This window comes from Sciurus carolinensis, chromosome 3, assembly GCF_902686445.1.
Source record: "Sciurus carolinensis chromosome 3, mSciCar1.2, whole genome shotgun sequence".
Taxonomy (NCBI): domain Eukaryota; kingdom Metazoa; phylum Chordata; class Mammalia; order Rodentia; family Sciuridae; genus Sciurus; species Sciurus carolinensis.
This window is the reverse complement of record NC_062215.1, coordinates 78,957,718-78,980,719: the sequence shown is the minus strand read 5'-3', so window position 1 is coordinate 78,980,719 and position 23,002 is coordinate 78,957,718. Positions and strand designations below refer to the sequence as shown.

The following is a 23,002-nucleotide window of genomic DNA, read 5'->3' as shown; positions in this document are numbered from 1 at the left end:
AAATCATCTTTTTAAAGAGCTAGTCTATTTTCATGGTATTCTTTTTAACTGTATTACAATTTCTGATCATAAATGCATGGTTTCCTTATGAAAGTTTCCTAGATAATTATTTCCTAGATAATTATTTCCTAGATAATTATTGAAGTAATAGGTTGAATATGGTAGCGCTACATTAGATATGAAGAAGGAAGTTATCCCTCATTAAAATAAATTAAAACTTTTGGAATATGTTTTTAAAATGTAATCGATAACTTGCCTAATATATAAATTTCAAGTCTTGATTATCTTGATTACTTTTACAGACTTTACTGTAAGTGTGTATAAGTATGTGAAAGCGTATATGCGCATGTGTGTGGATAGAATTTTGACTGCTAGGTTGAAAACATAGAAGGGGGAAATAGTTACCAAGATTACTGGCAGAGTATTTACTTAGAGTGTAAGAGCTCCCCAGGCCAACCTGTCAGAAGCAGTTATTTGAAGAGCTTATCTGTCACTCTAAGAAGTTACTTTTACAGGAAAATTACATAAGACAGAAGGCGAGTAGCCTATATCTTGAAACAGTTTTTACTTTTGTTTCCTCTACTACCTCCTTGTGGACACAGACCCCCCAACCCAGGTCTGTATTACTTGGACTCCCTTCTTGTCCCTGTCTTCCTGCCTTTCCAAAAGTTAAGGAGAGGTTGTGCTCAAATATCCAATGGAGTCTGGCAACTAAGACAGGCGAGGACTCAAGTGGATTGGAGTTCCCATGCTTCATCAAAGGGCAGCTGCTGCCACTTGGCTCTGTCTGCTGTTTGACAATTGGTAATTCAGACCTGTTCTTTCCAAAGCTTATAGATATTTCAGTCTGAAAAATCCAAATTTGTATATAATTTTTAAAATACAGTCATTAACTCACGTTTTTTAAAAACAATGGACCAAATACATATTGGACAGAATTGGCTCACAAGCCATGAATTTACAACTACTGTTCTAGGACAGTGGTCTTTAATCAGAAGTACACAGTAAAAATCACCTCCAAAACTTTTTTGACAATATGTGCCTAAACTCTGGCCCACAAAAACACAGATTTAACTGCTTTAGCTAAATCCCATTATGTCCATGCTGTCCCTCTTAGTTAACGATTATGCTCATCCTCACAATGTTTGGCTGACTTAGATGTTGTACTGCAGATCAGGCTTGAATTTGTCCTGCTGTATATTTTGGTACTATATTTAGACTGTTAACAAGACCAAGAGTAAGAGAAGTTATTCTAACTGCATTTCCATCTGATCCCAACATGGTACCCTTTCCATAGGACTTCAGTTTTATGGGTAAATGCTTCCTGAATGACAACTGTACCATCAGGAAAAAAAAAAAAAAGCTTCTAATTGTCTTACCTAAATGATTATACGTAGGCCTAAGTTAGGTCACAAACCTGCTGTTCATTGTGTATGGAGTCCAGCAACTTCTGGTTTTTGTTAAGTTTTGGAGACATTCTATTCACTTTTAGATATCTTGAGTTCTGTCAAAGTTCTGTCCATTTTGATCTTTCATAATTCCATTTATGAGGCCATGGTGGAAGTCTCTATTCTAGATCACAGAAACATTTCCTTGGAGTAGGAACATTTGAATGTATTATCCCTTAGAGGCTTGGGTTCTTGGCAATGTTTGGGACCTGGGATCCCTGGCTACAGGCAGACGTCAGTGAAGTTTTTGCTGAAAAGAAGGGACCTGTGTGTGTTCTGATGAGTCATTATAGACTTAACAGAATTTAGAACATCTGTGCCTTGAAGTACTTGTATGCAAATGTCTAGGCACTATTGTTTACTTACTGCATGGTTATAGTTTTTATCAGACTAGAAAATTTCATAACTCTTTTTCTTAGGTAAACACCCCCCCTCAAAAGAAAAACAAATTCCCTGGAAAACCATGCAATGACTTCCTTCATTGTTAATCCCCATATCTACCAGATTTCTAGTAGCCAACCTCTAAAGAAGTTCCCACCTCTTCTAACAGAGTCACTGTGTTAGTGGATGTTTCTGTTATCTTGGGCTAAATTTATGCTGTGATTGCAAATGAGCTGACCTTATAGGGACTTAGAACAACAAAGTCTATTTCTTTCTTACTTTATATGTTCATCATGAGACATTTGTGATTCTGATCCACAGTATTTTCATGCTGGGTCTTAGAGTGACAGCAGTCTGTGTTTGGAATGTGTCCAGTCTACACGTTTATTAAAGCTCCCTTCCAAAAGTGTCACATACTAAGCTGGGAGTGTAGTAGCTTAGTGGTAAAGCCCTTGCCTGGCATGTGTAAGGCCCTGAGTTTGATCCCCAACTGAAGAAAAAAATAAGTGATAACGTACCACTTCTATCTGTGTCTCATTGGCCAAAGCAAGTCACATGGCCAAACCTGATATGGGGTGAGGGGAAGGTAAGGAATATTTTGAACAATGAGAAAATCTGACACAGTCTCTCTTTCTCAAGACTTTAAGGCCTGGGTGTTAGGTATCTGTTGTCAGTCAACATAATTAAGTAGATTCTAAGTGAAATATGTGCCTAAATTCCACAGCCACAGCCTTGTGACTTGACATAACAGAGATGAACATTCTTACCTGCCCTTAGGCAATGAGGTAGTAATCCTTATGTTTCCCCAAAGGGCCTCCTGCCATCTCAGAAATAGATGATAAACTCAGTGGTGGTAAGTGCTCTTAACAAGAACTACTTTTCTCTTTTCTTGTTCTGTTTTCTTCCAAATTCAACTTCCATAGTGTCCGCTTCCCAGGACACAACTAAAACCTCTGGTTCCCCCTTCTTTGTGGAAAACTCAAAAGTACTGTTCTGTAAACTGTGCTTGTTCTTAAAAGCTACAATTTCTCCCTTGAAATTTATCCTGTAATACTTAGTGTTCGCTATCAGTTCCTGCTGTCAAAGTTGAGGGTTATGTTCCCTAGTGTTAACTATATTTTTGCTTTCTCTCCTAAATCATGTACCTGATACTTATTTCTTCCAGTTTTGCCTCTTCTGTGATGATCTCTGCACTATTATAGGCTTGTTACATTAAGTTCATTACTCTTCTTGAATCATGTTAAAGGTAGGCCAGCTAGGTGCAGTGGTGCATACCTGTAATATCCCAACAATTCAGAAAGCTAAGGGAAGATGACTGCAAGTTTTAGGCCAGGCTGGGCAACTTAGTAAGACCCTGACTCAAAATTTAAAAGGCTGGGGGGTATAATTTAGTAGTAGAGTGCCCCTGGCTTCAAAAAAAAAAGAATAGGCCAATCATTTTAAATTCTTCAGATTATACCAGGTGTTTTGTCGGTGGCACAGCCCAGTTCTCAGTTCTGGTGTCTCTTTGCCTACCTTATTCTCTGGCTAACCATGACTACACTGAAAACCTTAAAAATATATATTTCAGAAAGGTATGTGCATTGTTAAAGTAACAGATACCTTCATAGGAATATTTTTGAAGTTCATTTTATCATATAATTTTTACTGATTTGGTAAAGAAATTAACTTTACCACTTTAAAGGTAAAGTGGCACTTGCAGATAAATATGGCATTTAAAATCTGTCTCCTAAACATTGTAAATATTTGGGTTACTTGAACTTTTAAAAAATAATGTGTAAGACAATTTCTAAAATATTTTTTTACTTTTTTCTTACCTAGATCACAAGAGACCCCTGAAGATGGGCAACCTCCAGCTTTACCACCTAAACAATCTAAGAAAAATAGTTGGAACCAAATTCATTACTCACATTCTCAGCAAGATCTGGAAAATCATACTAATGAAGCATTTGATGTACCATCTTCCCCTGAAAAGTCTACTGTAAGAAGCTTCTTCATGGGCTGGGTTTGTAGCTCAGTGGTGGAGCACTTGCCTAGCATGTGTGAGGCACTGGGTTCAATCCTCAGCACCACATAAAAATAAAAATAAATAAATAAAATAAAAGTCCCTTGACATCTAAAAAATGTTTTTTTTTTAAAAAAAAGAAGCTTCTTTACATATTCTCACTTTTCTTTCAGTTTTTCAAATCTGAAATTATTTCTTTTGTACTTTAGTATATTTTAATTGTAAATTTTATTATAGTACTTTTTCATCATATTCTTTAGTCATAAATTATTTGCATTTGTGAAATACCTGTTACTTTAGAAATTTTCTTTTTTTCCTTAGGCATAGAGGTGTACATCTATAATCCCAAGGCTACAGAGTCCAAGGCAGGAGAATTATTAATTCTAGGCTAGCCTGGGCAATTTAAAGAGACCCTGTCTCAAAATAAGAAAGAATGGGGGCCAGGCATGGTAGCACATGCCTGTAATCCCAGGGATTTGGGAGACTTAAGTTAGAAGGAGCTTCAGCAATTTAGTGAGACCCTGTCTCAAAATAAAAAATAAAATAAAAAGGGCTGGGGATGTGCCTCAGTGGTTTAGTGCCCCTGGGTTCAATCCCTGCTCCCCCCACCCCCCCCAAAAAAAAAAAAAAAAAAAAAAAAAAGACAGGGTATGTAGCTCAGGGGTAAAGTACCCCTGAATTTATTCCCTGGTGCAAAAAAAAAGTGGAGGGAAAGAAAGAAAATTTCTTTTTCTTTCTGGGTGAGAGGTTAATGCAAAACATTAAATGTTAATAATCCATTAAGTACTAATAATTTTTACTGTGTAATTACTTAGTGTGGAAACTTTTATCTTTTTCATCTTTTGAAATTGAGTACAGGTTTTTGGAATACATAATCACTCTCTAGTTTACAAAATAATTTATGAATTATTTTAGTGCTTTTGCCTTAGAGAATATGTTTTTACCACAATAAAGTGGCGAGTTAGAATCCCCTGGTTTAAGAATTTTCATTGCTATTTCAAGTAGATTTAAATAAACTATACGTGAGATTGTCAGTATACTTTAAGGATATACTGTGCTCCTGGGGAAATTTAAAAACAGATAAAAATTGGTATGTTTCAAGAAACTTAAAGAAACATCAAGGAATGGAATAAGATGTAAAGCAGGGAAAGTCCACAGCAGATATTTTGGCATGTGTGCCAAAAGCCTGTAGTGGCCACTACACTTATTGCTTTCATATTTCTTCACCCATACAAAGCCTCTCACATTATCTGAAGTTGAAATTGAAAGGAAACTATTCTCTTATTCCATACTTACTACTCCAATACCAGGAATATAAAAAAAATAGAATCCTTACAAAAATAAAGAAGTCTAGTACTTCCCAAGTGGTCAATTGTGTATCATTTGTGCATTCATTGAACTCTTGCAGAGTGCTGGGCATTTTGATGGTAGGATGTATGCAAGGACAAATAAAACATGGTCCCTACTATGACATAATTTACTTTTTTTTTTTTGGTACCAGGGATTGAGCCCAGGGTCACTTAACCACTGAACTACATCCCTAGCCCCTTTTTAAAATTTTTAAATTTAGAGGCAGGATCTCACTGAGTTGCTTAGGGACTCAATAATTTGCTGAGGCTGGCTTTGAACTTGATGCTAAATAGTAAATAATTCAAATATATAGCATATTAGATAGTATAAATGCTAAAGAGGAAAAATAAAACAGGAAGGGGATTTAGGGAATTTCCAGAAGTATTACAATTTTAGATAGTGTGAGCTAGGAATGAAATTTGTGACAAGCTATGTAAATATCTAGGAGAATAGCAGGTATAATGACAGATGTCTTAGTCCATTTTCTGTTGTCATAACTGAATATCACAGACTGGGTAATTTATAAAGAACAGGTTTATTTACTCCATGGGTCTAGAGATTGGGAAATTTAAGGACATGGTACTGGCATCTGGTGAGGATTTCTTGCTGCATTGTAACATAACAGAGTATCACATGGCAAGATAGAGCAATTGTGCTAGCTCAGGTCTCTTTATCTTGTAAAGCCACTGATGCCATAATGGGGGCTTCACCATCATGATCTCTTTCAATCCTAATTTTCTCTCAAAGGTCTCACCTCTAAGTACCATTAAGATAAGAATTTGGGGATTTAGTTGCCAGCACATGAACTTTAGGGAGACACGTTCAAATCATAGCAACAGGAGTATGACTCATAGTCAAGGGATACCAAGGAAGTCAGTGTGGCTAAGAAAAAGTAGTAAATGAGGAGACAAGCCAGATTCTAAAAGACTTCTATTATAAGGATTGTTTTGTTTAAACCATGAGTGAGCTAGGAAGTAAATGGACATATCTGAGAGAAGTAACGATGTCACGTAAGTTTTTACAGTATCACTTTGGCTGTATTGCAAATAGACTGAAAGCAGGGCAGAAGAGGTACTGGTTGTGAAGCATTGCAGTATTTCCATCTGGTAATGGTGATTTGGACCAGGGTGGTAGGAATACAGGGAATGAGAGAGGACTGTATTCTGAATGTATTTTTAAGACATGATATGCTGATGGATTAGATGTGGAGTACTACAGAAAGAAACCAAAGATAATCCAGTGTTTTTAGCCTGAGCAGCTAGAAAAGATGAAGTTTGCATTTATTGAGATGTGAAAGACTGCAGATAAAGCAGGTACAGTCAGAATATTAGGAACTCAGTTTAGAGCATGTTAAGTTTGAAATGTTTATTACGAATCTGTTTGGAAATGAGGACAATTGGATATGTGATTCTGGACTTGAAGTGAAAGGTCTGAACCAGAGTTATAATATTGGCATGTAGATGATATTTAAAACCACAAAATAGAGAAATCACCAAGAAAGGTCATGTAGCTATCTAAATAAGAGATTCTAGATACCCAGCCTTCCATCCTCCAATTTTTTAAAATGAGGAAACTGCGGGGGAAAAAACACAGCAAAGGAGACTGAGAAAATGCAGATAGAAAGGTAGAAGGGAAAGTGGACAAGTGACCAAATTTATCAGATGTCACAGTCCATATCAGGTAAGGTAAGGACTGAGAATTGAACACTAAATTCAGCAATGTGAAAATCTTTGATGTCCTTAATTAACAGTTGTGGTGGAGTGGTGGAGATGAAAACCTGAGACGTAGGATGGGATAAGAGGAAATAGAGAAAGGAATTTCTTTCAGTTTGCCAGTGTTGTTTCTAATTTAGTGGCAAGAAGGCATGAGAGAATATAACAGCACATTATTAGTCAAAGAAATTTACTTTCCTAAACATTTTGATTAGAATTATGATTCTTTACATATTGTAGATAATAAAAGCAGATGGGGGCTGGGGAGATAGCTCAGTCGGTAGAGTGCTTGCCTTGTCAGCACAAGGCCCTGGGTTCGATCCCCAGCACCCAAAAAAAAAAAAGCAGATGAAAAGTATGCTTTATGTATGTCTGTAGGATAGACTATAAATACAGAAATTTATACATTGTTCATTTTTGTCTTTTCAAGCCTAATGGTGGTATTCCACATGATAATCTTGTTCTAATCAGGATGAAACCTGATGAAAATGGAAGGTTTGGATTCAATGTAAAAGTAAGCTGCTGAAATTTATATTGTATTCAGTTTTTACATTGTTGTCTTTATTTTTGATAATATTTGACTAATTCTTGCCTTGTTTTCTTTTCAAGGGAGGGTATGATCAGAAGATGCCTATAATTGTGTCCCGAGTAGCACCAGGAACACCTGTGAGTTTTCCAAATTTTCCAAGTAAATTGTTTCCAAGAATATGTACTTGCCATGCAGGGTGGAGCAAGCCTGACTGGAGGCCGAAGCAGGAGGATCACAAGTATTAGGCCAACCTCAGCAACTGAGGGAGACCCTGTCTGAATACTGGAAAAAAAAAGAAAAAGAAAAAGAAACAATGGGGATGTTGTTAGCAATAAAGCACTTATGTCTCTCACTACCACCAAAAAAAAAATGTACTTATTTTATCATTTTTATTAGAGGAAGAAATTTAATCTTTTTTCTTAATTTATGAAGTATTGTTGACTGAATTTCCTAAATTGCTGGATATTTAGTTTTTATATCTTCTTCGTCTTATAAAGAAACTATTTATGACTTTCAGTGCTTCCAAAGTATTAACAGGTTCTATCAAAACAACCTCCTTAAACAACAAAATGTAGATGGAAGTATAATTTCATGGGGCTTTTTGTTTGCCTGTTTGTTTTTTCATTTAGAATAGTTGAAGCACATTATATATTATGTTTTAAAAAATACTTTACATGGAAATGATACTATTAAGAACAACTTTACACTTTTTGTTATTGTTTGCAGTGCTAGGGCTAGAACCTAGAACCTTACACACGTTAGGCAAGCTACTCTACCACTGAGCTACATCCTCAACCCTTAAAACTTTTTAATATGAACACCTTTTAAAAAGTAGAGAAAACATCATGTATACCTGTGCCCATTAATAATGAATTCCCTATTACTAGTCATTCAGCTTGAACAATCCCACGAACTTTCTGTTCAACATAGGACAGTTCTTAATTATGGATGTGTTGCCTTTATTTCAATATCATGTAACAAATACTCCTTTCAAATTCCCATTTCTTTCTTTTTCTACTCTGCTTAGTTTAATTTCTCTTAGCTGAATGGGCTCCAAGCACCCTTATCTCCTCTTTCTCTGCCCTGTGAAAAGAATTAACCAGTAACCGGAGAGAGATGCCAGCCTTTTGTTACTTTGAAGCAGTCTCAAACTTACTTGAAAATCATAGGGGAGATCGGTCAAGGATGTCATGATAATGGTTTTTAAGGACTTTGTTGGTTACAAATAATGGGGTACTTATGGAATACCTCTGACATATACAAACACAGAATTTATCAGATAACTGTAGAGATGTCAAGGACAAAAATGAAGTTAGACCTCCATATGGAGTTTGAAAAACATCAAGACTCTGCTTCTCATCTGTTTTTTATGTGTTTGTTCCATTCTCTTTCAGTGCAAATTTGTACCCTGAATCAGCTTCATCTTTCAAGCCACACCAGATATGACACAAAGTAAAAACATTACACTAGTAGCAGTTTCAAGCCAAGTTCTATAATACCACCATCACCACCTATGTGTCTGTCTCTCTCTCTGTCTCTATGTCTCTCTCTTGCTTTCGCTCTTTCAATTTCTATCTCTGTCTCTATCAGTTGTCACTCCTGAATCTCTACTTAGTAGAAATTGCATGGCTATGTATCACTACTCTAATCCTCAGTCCTCAGTGGTAGGCATGACTACTGATAACCTCCAGTTTTGTGTATTACCAGCTCAGTAACCCAGAGTGACTAAATGTGTCTAATTTGTAAACCCTTAAGAAGTAAATCCTTAATCAGTGAAACTTGGATCAGATATCCTTGTTTGAAAAAACTCAGTTATTGTTCAGAGATGAATATGAAGGATGGGTGAAGTAGCCCCAAATTATTTAATCTATATTTAATAGGAAATGTTTATGTGTTTGAGATTATGGATGAAGAAATAAATGTTTGCTGAATTCTCATGTAAAACACAAAAAAGGAAATGCTATTTAGAGACAGAGGGACAAAAAGATGTAAGTAAAATACTGAAATTTGTTGCCTCTAGAGACAGGAAAATAAATGGTAAGGAAAAACACAAGAAATGGTTTCTAATTTTTTTGGTACTGGGTATTGAATCCAGGGACATTTAACCACTCAGCCATATCCCCAACCCTTTTTTATATTTTATTAGACACAGTCTCGCTGAGTTGCTTAGGGCCTCGCTAAGTTGCTGGGGCTGGCTTTGAACTTGTAATCCTCCTACCTCAGCACCCCAAGAAACTGGGATTACAGAAGAAATGGTTTCTTAATAATCTTATAGACATAGTCAGCTCTTTAAATTGTGATTTATAACTTTTCAAAAATAAAAATTTTTTAATTTTAAAAATGATACCTTTTGATCTGATAATTTGACTTTTAGGAATTGTCTCTAGTGAAATAATTGAACTACAGAACAAAATAATACACAATTAATGTTCATTATGGGTTAGGATTGTGGCTCAATGGTAGAGTGCTTGCCTAGCACACATGAGGCGCTGGGTTCAATTCTCAGCACCACATAAAAGAATAAATAAAGATATGTGCATCTACAACTAAAAATATTTTTTAAAAAAAAGAATGTTCATTATGATATGAAATTGAAAAAATCAAAATGTCATTAAAATTAATGAAATTATGCATTGCCTTACTCCTATTGAAATGATGATGTCTCTATGTAAATACAGAAATATATCCAAAAAATGATCTTACTGAAAATTACATTATAATTCCACATACATATTTGACCCCAGTGTTTAAAAATGTAAATTGTGTATATAGAAAAAGTCTAGAAACTTGCCAAAAGTGTTATAGTATTTGAACTGGATGGAATTACTGGAATTTTTACACTTTATTCTTTTTTTAATGGTTCAAAACATGATGAATATGTTTTGCTCATACCATTAGAAAAGATAGTATACTTTATAAAGTCTAAGATGTTCAGGGAACATTCTATAGTTAGATTGACTTCAACATAATTCTGTGACTCCAAATTCTCTTCTTAAGCTATGCAAATTATTGGTAATTTTTCCCTTCAGTTACATAGAACTCTGTTTCATAAATAATGACTAAACTTAAAACAAATTAGAGTTTTGTCATTTTTATGTGTGCATGCACATCTATATGCATGCATATACACACTTTTTTGGCAGCATCGGGCATTGAACCACAATTGCTCTACCACTGAGCTATATCCTCAGCCCTTTTTATTTTAAGACAGGGTCATGCCAGATTGCCCATTCTGACTTCAGACTTGCAATTCTCCTGCCTCAACCTCCTGAGTAGCCAGGATTACAGGCATGTGCCACAGGCTCGTTTTTATATTATTTTATTAATTTCAAGACCACCACAGTCTTCAAATTGGAAACCATATTCTTATGTGACTGGTGTTATGTCTATTGCCCGTTTCATTCTAGGGCAGTGGAATAGGTTGCCAAGAGACCAAGGAAAACACTCAAGAGATGTGATATGAGATACAGGATTTATTAATAAATCTTATGCGGGAGATTCATTGGCAATGGGCTGGTCAGGTTCTTTTCCAGAAAGACCATTGGTGATGAGCTGGACAAGTGCATCTCTGCTGCATGCAGTACTGCCAGTACCTCAACAGAAAGTTGTTTTTCTTACCTCTCCACATTTTGTCCCTGGGCAGTACTTCTCTCTCCAAGGTGCTCTGATCTGTATTAGTTACCACAGGAGGGAATTTTATAAGTTTAGTTACAAAAACAGAATCAGCTTAGCTTGCTTTGTCTCATTGTATGGCCAGCGTACCAAGGAGCAACTGTCCTGGCATGCATGCAAAAAAAAAAAAGTGTTTCTACAGATAATGCTAACTTGTCCTGATTCCCAGCATACATTAGAGAGAGCCAAGTGTCCCTCAAGATAATATGTATCTGGACATTCTGACCTGGACCCACTTTCTTTCATTGTTCCATTTAGTCTACTTGGGTAGGTTTTTGGGAACAGAAAGGGACATTCAGGGACATTGTGTTTACCATCCCCCTTTTCTTTAAAGATGACACAGGGGGAAACAGAATTTCAAGTATTTTGATGTTATTTTCTATTTTGGACACCTTTGAAATGGATAATTTCCAATAAAAATCATGTTTCTTCTTTCTAGTCTGATGATCTTTTAGTGGCTATTGAGCCAACAAAATTCATTTCAATATGTTCTTTATCTAAATTTTTAAAATCAGAATAAAATAGAAATAAGAATTTATTTCTGAAAAAAGGCAGGTTAAGTGTGTTTCCTTCAGTGATAATAGGTACAGTAAGAGAGACTTAACAGCTGTCTCTAACAAATCATCTGTTTTTTTCTATCAGCTACACCATCCACAAAGTAATGGCTCACTCTTCTACCATTAACTCCCACTCCATCTCACTTCAGGTATCCCAAAGACATGTACAAAAACCTGGAACCAAATTGATATGCAGAAGCATCACATATCTAGTGCAAAGAATATATGAATATCTGTCTTCTACTTTACCAAAGAAGTAGAGAGAAAAAAACCAACTGGAGAAAATGAACATAACCTTACTTTTTTGATTATTTTTGTTTTGCATGCTAGGCAGGCATTCTACCACTGAGCTATGTGCCCAGCCCACCTTAAATTTTAATACTTCAGATTTTAAAACTTTGGATTAATTTTCACATTTTTAGCTTCACAGCAATTCTGTGAAATAATCACAGCAAATATCTTTTCTGTTTTCATAATCTTAGGTATCTAAGATCACATATTTTATAAGCAACAAAGGAAGAATTTTGACCTTTTTTTTGGGGGGGAGCATTCTAGCAATTGAACCCCAGGCCTCATGCATGCCAGGCAGGTGCTCCACCACTGAGTCACATCCCAAGCCCCAACTTTGGCTTATAATTAGAACAAATTAATGGGACAACCTTTTTGGATTTTATGGAATTTGTGTTTATAGTGAATTCTGAGTAGTTGTGTTTGTTTTTTGTTTTTGTTTTTGTTTTCTTGGGGGGCGGGTACCAGAGATTGAACCCCAGTGGGGCTTAACCTCCAAACCACATCCCCAACCCTTTTTATATTTTATTTAGAGACAGGATCATACTGACTTGCTTAGGTCTTTCCTAAGTTGTTGAGGCTGGCTTTGAACTCATGATCCTCCTGCCTTAACCTCCCAAGACGCAGGGATTACAGGATTACCACCGCACCCGACTTTGCTTTCATTCCTTTTTTTTTTTTTTTTAATGTTTTTTATTTTTTTAATTTTTTAATTTTTTATTTCATAATTTATTTGTTTTTACTTTTTATTTATCTGTTAGTTTTTTTTAAGGACTACATTTTCATTCATTATACACAAATGGGGTACATCATTTCATTTCTATGGTTGTACACAATGTAGATTCATACCGTTCGTGAAATCATACATGTACATAGGGTAATGCTGTCTGTCTCATTCCACCATTTTTTCGTACCCACCTCCCTCTCATTTCCTTCTACGTATTCTAAAGTTCCCCATTCTTCTCTGATTCCCCACCCCCGACCCCCATTATATATCATCCTCCACTTATCAGGGAAAACATTCGGCCTTTGGTTTTTTGGGCTTGGCTTATTTCACTTAGCATGATATTCTCCAATTCCATCCATTTATTTGTAAATGCCATAGTATTATTATTCTTTATGGCTAAATAGTATTCCATTGTGTATATATACCAGAGTTTCTTTATCCATTCATCTGTTGAAGGGCATCTAGGTTGGTTCCACAATCTAGCTATTGTGAACTGAGCTGCTATAAATATTGATGTGACTGTGTTACTGTAGTTTGCTGATTTTAAGTCCTTTGGGTATAAACCGAGGAGTAGGATAACTGGGTCAAAAGGTAGGTCCATTCCAAGTTTTCTGAGGATTCTCCACGCTGCTTTCCAGAGTGGCTGCACCAATTTGCAACTCCACCAGCAATGTAAAAGTGTGCCTTTTCCCCCACATCCACGCCAACATCTATTATATTTGTGTTCTTGATAATAGCCATTCTAATTGGAGTAAGATGAAATCTTAGAGTTGTTTTAATTTGCATTTCTCTTAATTACTGGAGACGTTGAACACTTTTTCATATACTTATTAATTGCCTGTGTGTCTTCTTCTATAAAGTGTCTGTCCAGTTACTTGGCCCATTTATTGATTGGGTTCTTTGTATTCTTGGTGTTAAGTTTTGTAAGTCCTTTATAAATTTTGGAGGTAAGTGCTCTATCTGAAATGCGTGTGGAAAAGATTTTCTCCCACTCTGTAGGCTCTCTCTTTACATTCTTGATTGTATCCTTTGCTGAGAAAAAAGCTTTTTAGTTTGAGTCCCATTTATTGATTCTTGCTTTGATTTCATGTGCTTTGGGAGTCTTGTTGAGGAAGTCTGATCCTAAGCCAACATGATAAAGATTGCGCCTACTTTGTCTTCTATAAGGTGCAGGGTCTGTGGTCTAATTCCTGTGTCTTTGATCCATTTTGAGTTGATTTTTGTACAGGGTGAGAGATAGAGGTTTAATTTCATTTTACTGCATATGGATTCCCAGTTTTCCCAGCACCATTTGATGAAGAGGCTATCTTTTCTCCATTGTATGTTTCTGGCTCCTTTGTCTAGTATGAGGTAACTATTTATGTGATTTTGTCTCTGTATCCTCTCTTCTGTACCATTGGTCTGCCTATCTATTTTGGTGCCAATACCATGCTGTTTTTCTTACTATTGCTCTGTAATATAATTTAATGTCTGGTATTGTGATACCTCCTGTTTCATTTTTTCTACTCAGGATTGTTTTGGTTATTCAAGGTCTCTTGTTCTTCCAGATGAAGTTCATTATTGCTTTCTCTATTTCTTTGAGGAATGTCATTGGGATTTTAATTGGAATTGCATTGAATCTGTGTAGCGCCTTTGGTAGAATGGCCATTTTGACAATGTTAATTCTGCCTATCCAGGAACATGGGAGATCTTTCCATCTTCGAAGGTCTTCTTCAATTTTTTTATTTAGTGTTCTATAGTTTCCATTGCAGAGTTCTTTCACCTCTTTCGTTAGATTAATTCCTAAGTATTTTATTTTTTTTTGAGGCTACTGTGAATGGAGTGGTTTTCCTAATTTCTTATTCAGAGGATTCATCACTTATGAATAGAAATGCATTCGATTTACACGTATTGATTTTATATCCTGCTACTTTGCTGAACTAATTTGTTCTAGAAGTTTTCTAGTGGAGTTTTTCGGGTCTTCTAAATATAGGATCGGGACATTAGCAAATAGTGACAGCTTTAGTTCTTCTTTTCCTGTTTATATCCCTTTAATTTCTTTGGTCTGTCTAATTGCTCTGGCAAGTGTTTCAAGGACCATGTCAAGTAGAAGTGGTGAAAGAGGGCATCCCTGTCTTGTTCCAGTTTTTAGAGGGAATTCTTTCAGTTTTTCTCCATCAAGAATGATGTTGGCTGTGGGCTTAGTATAGATACCCTTGACAATGTTGAGGTATGTTCCTACTATTCCTATTTTTTCTAGTGTTTTAAGTATGAAGGGGTGCTGTATTTTATCAAATGCTTTCTCAGCATCTATTGAAATAATCATTTGATTCTTAACTTTAAGTCTGTTGATGTGATGAATTACATTTATTGATTTCCGGATGTTGAGCCAACCTTGCATCCCTGGGATAAACCCCACTTGATCATGGTGCACTATCATTTTAATATATTTTTGTATGCGATTTGCCAGTATTTTTATTTTTACATCTATGTTCATCAGGGATATTGTTCTAAAGTTTTCTTTCCTTGATGAGTCTTTTTCTGGTTTTGGTATCAGAGTGATACTAGCCTCATAGAATGAATTTGGAAGAGTTCCCTTTGCTGGAATACTTTGTAAAACTGATACTTTGGTATCAGTTCTTCTTTAAAGGTGTTGTAGAATTCAGCTGAGAATCCATCTGGTCCTGGGCTTTTCTTGGATGGTAGGCTTTTGATGACTTATTCTATCTCAGTACTTGAAATTGATCTGTTTAGATTGTGTACGTCTTCCTGGTTCAATTTGGGAGGATCATATGTCTCTAAAAATTTGTCAATGTCTTTGATATTTTCTATTTTGTTGGAGTATAGATTTTCAAAGTAGCTTCTAATTATGTTATGTATTTCAATGGTGTCTTTCATGATCTTTACTTTTTCATCACGAATTCTAGTAATTTGAGTTTTCTCTCTCCTTTTTGTTAGTTTGCTAGGGGTTTATCAATTTTATTTTCTTTTTCAAAGAACCAGCTTTTTGTTTTGTCAATGTTTTGAATTGTTTCTCTTGTTTCAATTTCATTGATTTCAGCTCTGATTTTAATTATTTCCTGTCTTCTACTATTTTTGATCTTGATCTGTTCTTCTTTTTCTAGGGCTTTGAGATGTAATGTTAGGTTATTTAGTTGTTGACTTTTTATTTTTTTTAATGTATGAGCTCAATGCAATGAACTTTCTTCTTAGTACTGATTTCACAGTGACCCAGAGATTTTGATATGTTGTGTCATTGTTCTCATTTACCTCTAAGAATTATTTTATTTCTTGCCTGATGTCTTCTGTTATCATTGCATCATTCAATAGCATATTATTTAGTCTCCAGGTATATGAGTATTTTTGTTTGTTATTTTAACAAATTATTCATTTTCTAATTGCATTTCATTATGGTCTGATAGGATACAGGGTAGGATCTCTATATTTTTGTATTTACTAATGGCTTTTTTTGTGGCATAACATATGGTCTCTTTTGGAGAAAGATCCACGAGCTGCTGAGAAGAAAGTATATTTGCTCGATGATGGATGAAATACTCTGTAAATGTCCATTAAGTCTATATCATCGATTGTATTATTTAGTTCTGTAGTTTCTTTGTTCAGTTTTTGTTTGGAGGATCTATCCAGTGGTTGACGGTGTATTAAAGTCCCCCACTATTATTGTGTTTTGGTTTATTTGATTCTTAAAATTGAGAAGGGTTTGTTTGATATACATAGATGATCCATTGTTTGGGTATAAATATTTAAAATTGTTATATCTTGCTGTTTTATGCTTCCCTTAAGCAGTATGAAATGTCCTTCTTTATCCCTTCTGACTAACTTAGGTTTGAAGTTCTCTTTATCTGATATGAGGATGGAGACTCCTGCTTTTTTACTGGGTCCATGTGCATGGTATGTTTTTCCATCCTTTCTCCTTTAGTCTGTGTATGTCTTTTTCTATGAGGTGAATCTCTTGAAGGCAGCATATTGTTGGGTCTTTTTTTTTTTAATTCAATCTGCCAGTCTATGTCTTTTTTTTTTTTCTTTTTCTTTTTTTTTTTTATTGTAAACAAATGGGATACATGTTGTTTCTCTGTTTGTACATTATGTTTGTGTAATCATAAATTTACATAGGGTAATGTTGTTTGATTCATTCTGTTATTTTTTCCCTTCCCCCCACCCCTCCTACCCCAGTCTATGTCTTTTGATTATTGAGTTTAGGCCATTGACATTCAGGGTTATTATTGAGATATGATTTGTATTCCTGGTCATTTTGGCTTATTTTTGGTTCTTTACTTGTCCTTCGATTGACTTTTCCTTTAGGGTAGTTCCTCCCTATGCTGACTTATATTGTTGCTTTTCACTTCCTCCTCATGAAATACTTTGCTGAGAATTTCTGTAGTGCAGGCTTTGTATTTGTAAATTCTTTTAACTTTCGTTTATCGTGGAAAGATTTTATTTCATTGTCAAATCTGAAGGTCAGTTTTGCTGGGTATAGGATTCTCGGTTGGCATCTGTGTTCTTTCAGAGCTTGAAATATATTGTTTCAGGTCCTTCTTGCTTTTAGGGTCTGGGCTGAGAAATCTACTGATATCTGTATTGGTTTCCCCTTATATGTAATCTGACACTTTTCTTTTTTTATTTATTTTTTTATTTTTTTATTGTAAACAAATGGGATACATGTTGTTTCTCTGTTTGTACATGGTGTAAAGGCATACCATTTGTGTAATCATAAATTTACATAGGGTAATGTTGTTTGATTCATTCTGTTATTTTTTCCCTTCCCCCCCACCCCTCCCACCCCTCTTTTCCCTCTGTACAGTCCTTCCTTCCTCCATTTTTGCCTGACACTTTTCTGTTGCAGCCTTTAAAAGCCTATCTTCATTTCGTGTGTGAGGTATTTTCATTATAATGTGTCTTGGTGTGGATCTGTTGTAATTTTGTTCACCTGGTGTTCTGTTAGCCTCTTGTATTTGACTTTCCATTTCATTTTTCAGATTTGGGAAATTTTCTGATATTATTTCGTTGAACAGGTTGTTCATGCCTTTGGTTTGTATCTCTGTACCTTCCTCAATCCCAGTAATTCTAAATTCAGTCTTCTCATGATATCCCATAATTCTTGGAGGTTTGGTTTATGACTTCTTAACTTCTCAGTTTGTTCAACTTTATTTTCAAGATTAAATATTTTGTCTTCATTGTCTGAGATTCTGTCTTCCACGAGGTCTGTTCTTTTGGTGATGCTTTCTATTGAGTTTTTAATTGGGTTTATTGTTTCTTTCATTTCAAGTATTTTTTTTTTTTTTTTTTCCCCAGAATCTCTGTCTCTTTATTGGAGTGTTCTTTTGCTTCCTGCATTTGCTCTTTTAGCTATTTAATGGAATGGTCATGCATTGCCCACATTTGCTCTCTTATCTCGTCTTTTGCTTCATGGATCAATTTAATTATGCAGATTCTAAACTCTTTCTGTCATTGCTACTGCCATGCTGTCATTGGATTCTATCACAATAGCATCTTTGTTTGTTAGGGACACTTTCTTCCCCTGTTTTTTCACATTGTTTCTATATATTCCTCTCTAGCAGTGAAGATCAGAGATACTGAAGCCCCACCCCCAGCCCCCCACCCCCGCAGGCTTATTGTGGCTCTGCAGTTTTCCACTACCTCTCTTTTGAAAGGGAGATCAATACCAGTAGCACCCAATACAGAGAAAATGCAGCCCTGAACCAGATAGCCCCTTTAAAGACTAACATTATTGTAATAAGCAGAATGAATCTGATTATTATTTATAGTGTTTCTAGTGGTGAATGAAGATGATGGGGAAGGGTGTAGGATGTGAGTAAATAGAGGTACCTGTCAAAGGGCCTCCAGTCTCCTGTAGATGTCTCAGGAAGGGAGCTGCCCCTCCAGTGATGGTGGTCACGCCCTCAGGAATAGTTCAAAATGCCTGCACCAGCCCCCAAAGAAACTGAGGAGCCTCCTCAAGGGTGTGCTGAGTCAGCACGGAGGCAGGCGCAGTGTCCCTCAGCAGTATGGGGGCATGCGGGCAGGCTCAGCTACTGGCCCGCATCTGGTGGGGGTGGACTGGGGGCTCAGCACCAGTGTGTCTGCGGTGGGGGGTGGGCTAAGCACCGTCATCGGACCTCGGAGGGGTGGGCGGGCTCCTGCTTCATTTTCACAGGAGGTTCCCTTTTTTATTAAAATATGCCTCATTATTTCTTTTCTACCCGGTCTGTTATCCTTTATGCTTGACTCTCATGTTTTTATTGCTGTGTTCCCAGAACATACTCTTCATATTTTTGTTTCTGTTTCTCTTAGCTCTTTTACTTTTAATTACTGGCTTGTTTTCTCAATAAAGTACAATTAATCCTTACTTTGCACAGTAGTGCATGACCATAAAAATGATAGTGTATGTAGAGTCATTCACACTTTTATATTTTTTGCCTAAACATTCAAATCTCTATTTCTTACAAAAGTATAAAGAAATGAGAAAATATTAAAGCTATTTAATATTAAATCCTATAATTCAAAACATCAGAAACATTGAGATGTAATGTTTCTTTGTGAAAACTTAGCACAAGTTCAAAAAGTACTTGCCTTCTTCTTGTTATAAAACTTTTAGTACAGAGTGAGCATCTGTTCTTGCCTTGATAATTGTCTATGTTTAATTTCTCTCCCAACATTTTGTCCTGTGAATTTTGAGTGTTGTGAAAATAACTTCAAGAGTTCCTTGGCTGCTTAAACACCAATAGAGTCAACACTTCCATCATCACTTATTTATTCTCTTAAATTCATTTATGTTCAATTCAGATTTTACTTAATCACATTTCCTTTCTTTGCTCATCTTTTTTGGTTAATTCCCTCTTTAGACTATCCATTTTTGTATGGGCTAATCACTGAAAGACAAGGAGGAACAAAACTACATGCTTTACTTTCTGGGCATAAAGTGAATGACAGATCACTCATAGATTTTGAAAGAAGTGATGTGGCCAAGCCTAGTGGCACAAACTTGTAATCCCAGTGGCTTGGGAAACTGATACAGAAGGATTGTGAGTTCAAAACCAGCCTTAGCAACTCAGCAAGGCCCTGTCTGTTAGCACAAAAAAACCAGGCCAGTATGTGCCTCAGTGTTTGTTAAGCACCCCATGGCTCAATTCCTAGTAACCACACACACACAAAAAAGTGATTTTATCTGTCATCATAATATATGTCTTTTATTTATGTAGCGATTTGGGGACTGAAGACCTCACAGTGAAGTTTTTATTTTATGTATTATCCACAATTAACACATGGTAACTAAAATTTCAACCATGGTGTTGGTGGACAGGTGTTACTTAAACCATGGTAACTGAAATTTGTACATATTTAGACATTATAAATTTAGGGCTGCAAGTATATATGGACCTTTAAACCTTTTGTTTTATCTGTATCTCTAGGCACATAATAGATCATCAGGAAGGAAAAAGGGGAAAAAATAGTATTTGCATGAGAAAACTAGGTTTCTAAGTCAAAGGTGGTGGCCATGCCCATAAACCCAGTGACTTGGGAAGCTGAGGCAGGAGGATCACAAGTTTGAGACCAGCCAAGGCAACCTTCTAAGACCATGTCTCAAAATTTTAAGAAACCAGTGGGGTAGGAATAAAGTGCCCCTGAGTTCTATCCCTAGTACAGTTAAAAACAAACAAAAAAAAAATTCTAGGTTTCTACTTTTTAAAATTGATTAATGAATGCATAGATGCTTTTAGTTTTCCTGCTTAGAAGTCATTAAAAATAAAAACCTATACTTGCAGAAAGCCATATGCAAATCTGAAACCTTACTCGCTTTGTATTACAGGCTGATCTCTGTGTCCCTCGATTGAATGAAGGGGACCAAGTTGTACTGATTAATGGTCGGGACATTACAGAACATACCCATGATCAAGTTGTCCTATTTATTAAAGCTAGCTGTGAGAGACATTCTGGGGAACTCGTGCTTCTAGTTCGACCTAATGGTAAGTACTCTGTGTAACACTGGGTATTTGTCATAATTCATTACTGTTTATTACTGGACGTAGCAGCCAGAGTGGGCTTTTTAAGATATAAATAATATCAGTTTCCGGCTCAAAGCACAATGACTTCCATTCACCTTTGAAGAAAAATCCACATTCTTGGTTCCCTTACTTCCTCATTCACCTTGTTTGCTCCTCTATTCTATTATACTGACTTTTCTTTTCTTTTCTTTTTTCTTTTTTTCCTTCCTTTTTTTCTCCCCCCCTAACTGTTCTTAAATATTCTGATCTGATCTATTTCAGGGTCTTCATGTTTGCTGTTCCCTCTGCCTGATTAACTATTTTTTCCCTTTCTTTTTTTTTTTAATATTTTTTTAGTTGCAAATGGATACAATACCTTTATTTTATTTATTTATTTTTTTATCTGGTGCTGAGGATCAAACTAGGTGCTTCACATGTGCTAGGCAAGCACTGTAACACTGAGCCACAACCCCAGCCCACTCCTTTTTTTTTTTTTTTTTTTAATTTATTCTTTTTAGATATACATGACAGTAGAGTGTATTTTGACATATACATACAGGGAGTTTAACTTGTTCTAATCAGGATCCCATTCTTGGGATTGTACATGACGCAGAGTTTCACTGATCATGTATTCATGTATGAACATAGGAAAGTTATGTCCAGTTCATTCTGCTGTCTCTCCTATTCCCATCCCCACTCCCTGCCCTCATTCCCCTTTGTCTACTCCATTGAACACCTATTCTTCCGTACCCCACGTATTGTGTGTTAGCATCCACATATCAGAGAGAACATTTGACCTTTGGTTTTGGGGATTGGTTTATTTCACTTAGCATGATAGTTTCATCCATTCCAGTAAACTGTTCTTGATTTTTATTTGATTTATGCCCTCACTTTATTCACATCTCTGCTAAAATGTCATCTCAGAAAGACTTTGTTTCTTATTCTGTCATAGTTAAGATGACTTTCCTCTTCTCCCAATTACTGTAGTAGTAGTAGTAGTAAGTACCCAGTAAATTCTCAGTAGATGCATGAATAAATTTTGAATTGTGTTCCACTCCTAGAAAATTCCATAATAAGCTCTAATTAAAACAATTTTTTTAAATCCTAAGTGTTCAATAGATAATGTGCACTTCCCTAATCATGTCATCTACTCATTCATAATCATAGAGTCCTAGGTTTGAAGAGATGTCAAAACTCTTAAGTTCTGGCCCCTTGGCCAATTGCATGAGTCTCTTCTACAGCCTCAAAAATGTCCTACCAATGTAGAGTACTTAGTGGTTCCTGAAGCAGTGTATTCCACCTTTACAGTTTGAACTAGTAATTGAATTAAAGTTCATCTTCCTTCAATCCTTTGTTACTCATTCTGTCATTTAATGCTACGCAAAATAAGTTTTAATCTCTCTTCCTTCAGTTTTTTGGCAAGAGCTAATATTACCAAAACTACCATCCATAGTCTCTAATTTAAGTCATCAAGCCATAGGTCATTATTTTCAAGTTCCAAGAAAAAATTCCTACATAATAGCATTAAACGTATTCTTATAGTTTTGTTCTGAACCTATTGTCTATCATACCCAACCCTACACAATTTTGCAAAATCCTTTTTTATTTAAAAAAAAAAAAACCTTTTAATTTCTTATAGAAAAACAAGCACTTTAATTTTATCTTCTCTACTTTGTCTTCTCTGTTCATGGTTTATAACTGATTTTCAAAGATTAAAAGGACTTAAAAAAATCATTCTGTCTTGGTTTTTCAAAGAACTTGTTCTTTTAGACCTGATACTGAAGTGATTCATTCATTACTAGGCATTTTCTAGGGCTGGGAAGATAGCTCAGTTGGTAGAGTGCTTGCCTTGCAAGCACAAGGCCCTGGATTCAATCCCCAGCACTGCAAAAAAAATGCATTAGTAGGCATTTTCTGTCACATAAAGCTTCTTAAATTTTATACCAAGAATAATGTTCTTTCAATTTTTTTTTTTTTTTTTTTTTTTTTTTTGTGGTGCTGGGGATTGAACCCAGGGCCTTGTGCTTACGAGGCAAGCACTCTACCAACTGAGCTATCTCCCCAGCCCTCAATTTTTAAGAATATTTTTAGTTGTAGATGGACACAGTAACTTTATTTTATTTGTTTATTTTTTTATGTGGTTCTGAGGATCAAACCCAGTGCCTCACATGTGCTAGGCAAGCACTCTACCACTGAGCCACAACCCCAGCCCTGTTTTTTCAATTTTACTTACTCTGTTTTCTTTTGATGATAGCTCCTAAATAACTTAAAAATAACAATGTGATTTTTAAACTTTCTATGTATCTAGGCTCTTTTGTATGCTCCCATTTAATCCTCATGTCCACCCAATGTGA

The 23,002-nt window shown here is 35.8% G+C and overlaps 1 protein-coding gene across 10 annotated transcripts in view; it reads left to right on the top strand.

Annotated features, from left to right (window-relative positions):
• The window catches only part of Ptpn4 (protein tyrosine phosphatase non-receptor type 4), a 214,656-nt gene that overhangs the window by 163,919 nt on the left and 27,735 nt on the right, over positions 1-23,002 (top strand). For all 10 annotated transcript variants that reach the window (XM_047543970.1, XM_047543966.1, XM_047543969.1 and 7 more), the window contains 4 exons: positions 3,651-3,810; positions 7,327-7,410; positions 7,506-7,562; positions 20,474-20,630. In XM_047543970.1, coding sequence (XP_047399926.1) covers positions 3,651-3,810; positions 7,327-7,410; positions 7,506-7,562; positions 20,474-20,630 — 458 coding nt within the window. The remainder of the gene's footprint in view (positions 1-3,650; positions 3,811-7,326; positions 7,411-7,505; positions 7,563-20,473; positions 20,631-23,002) is intronic.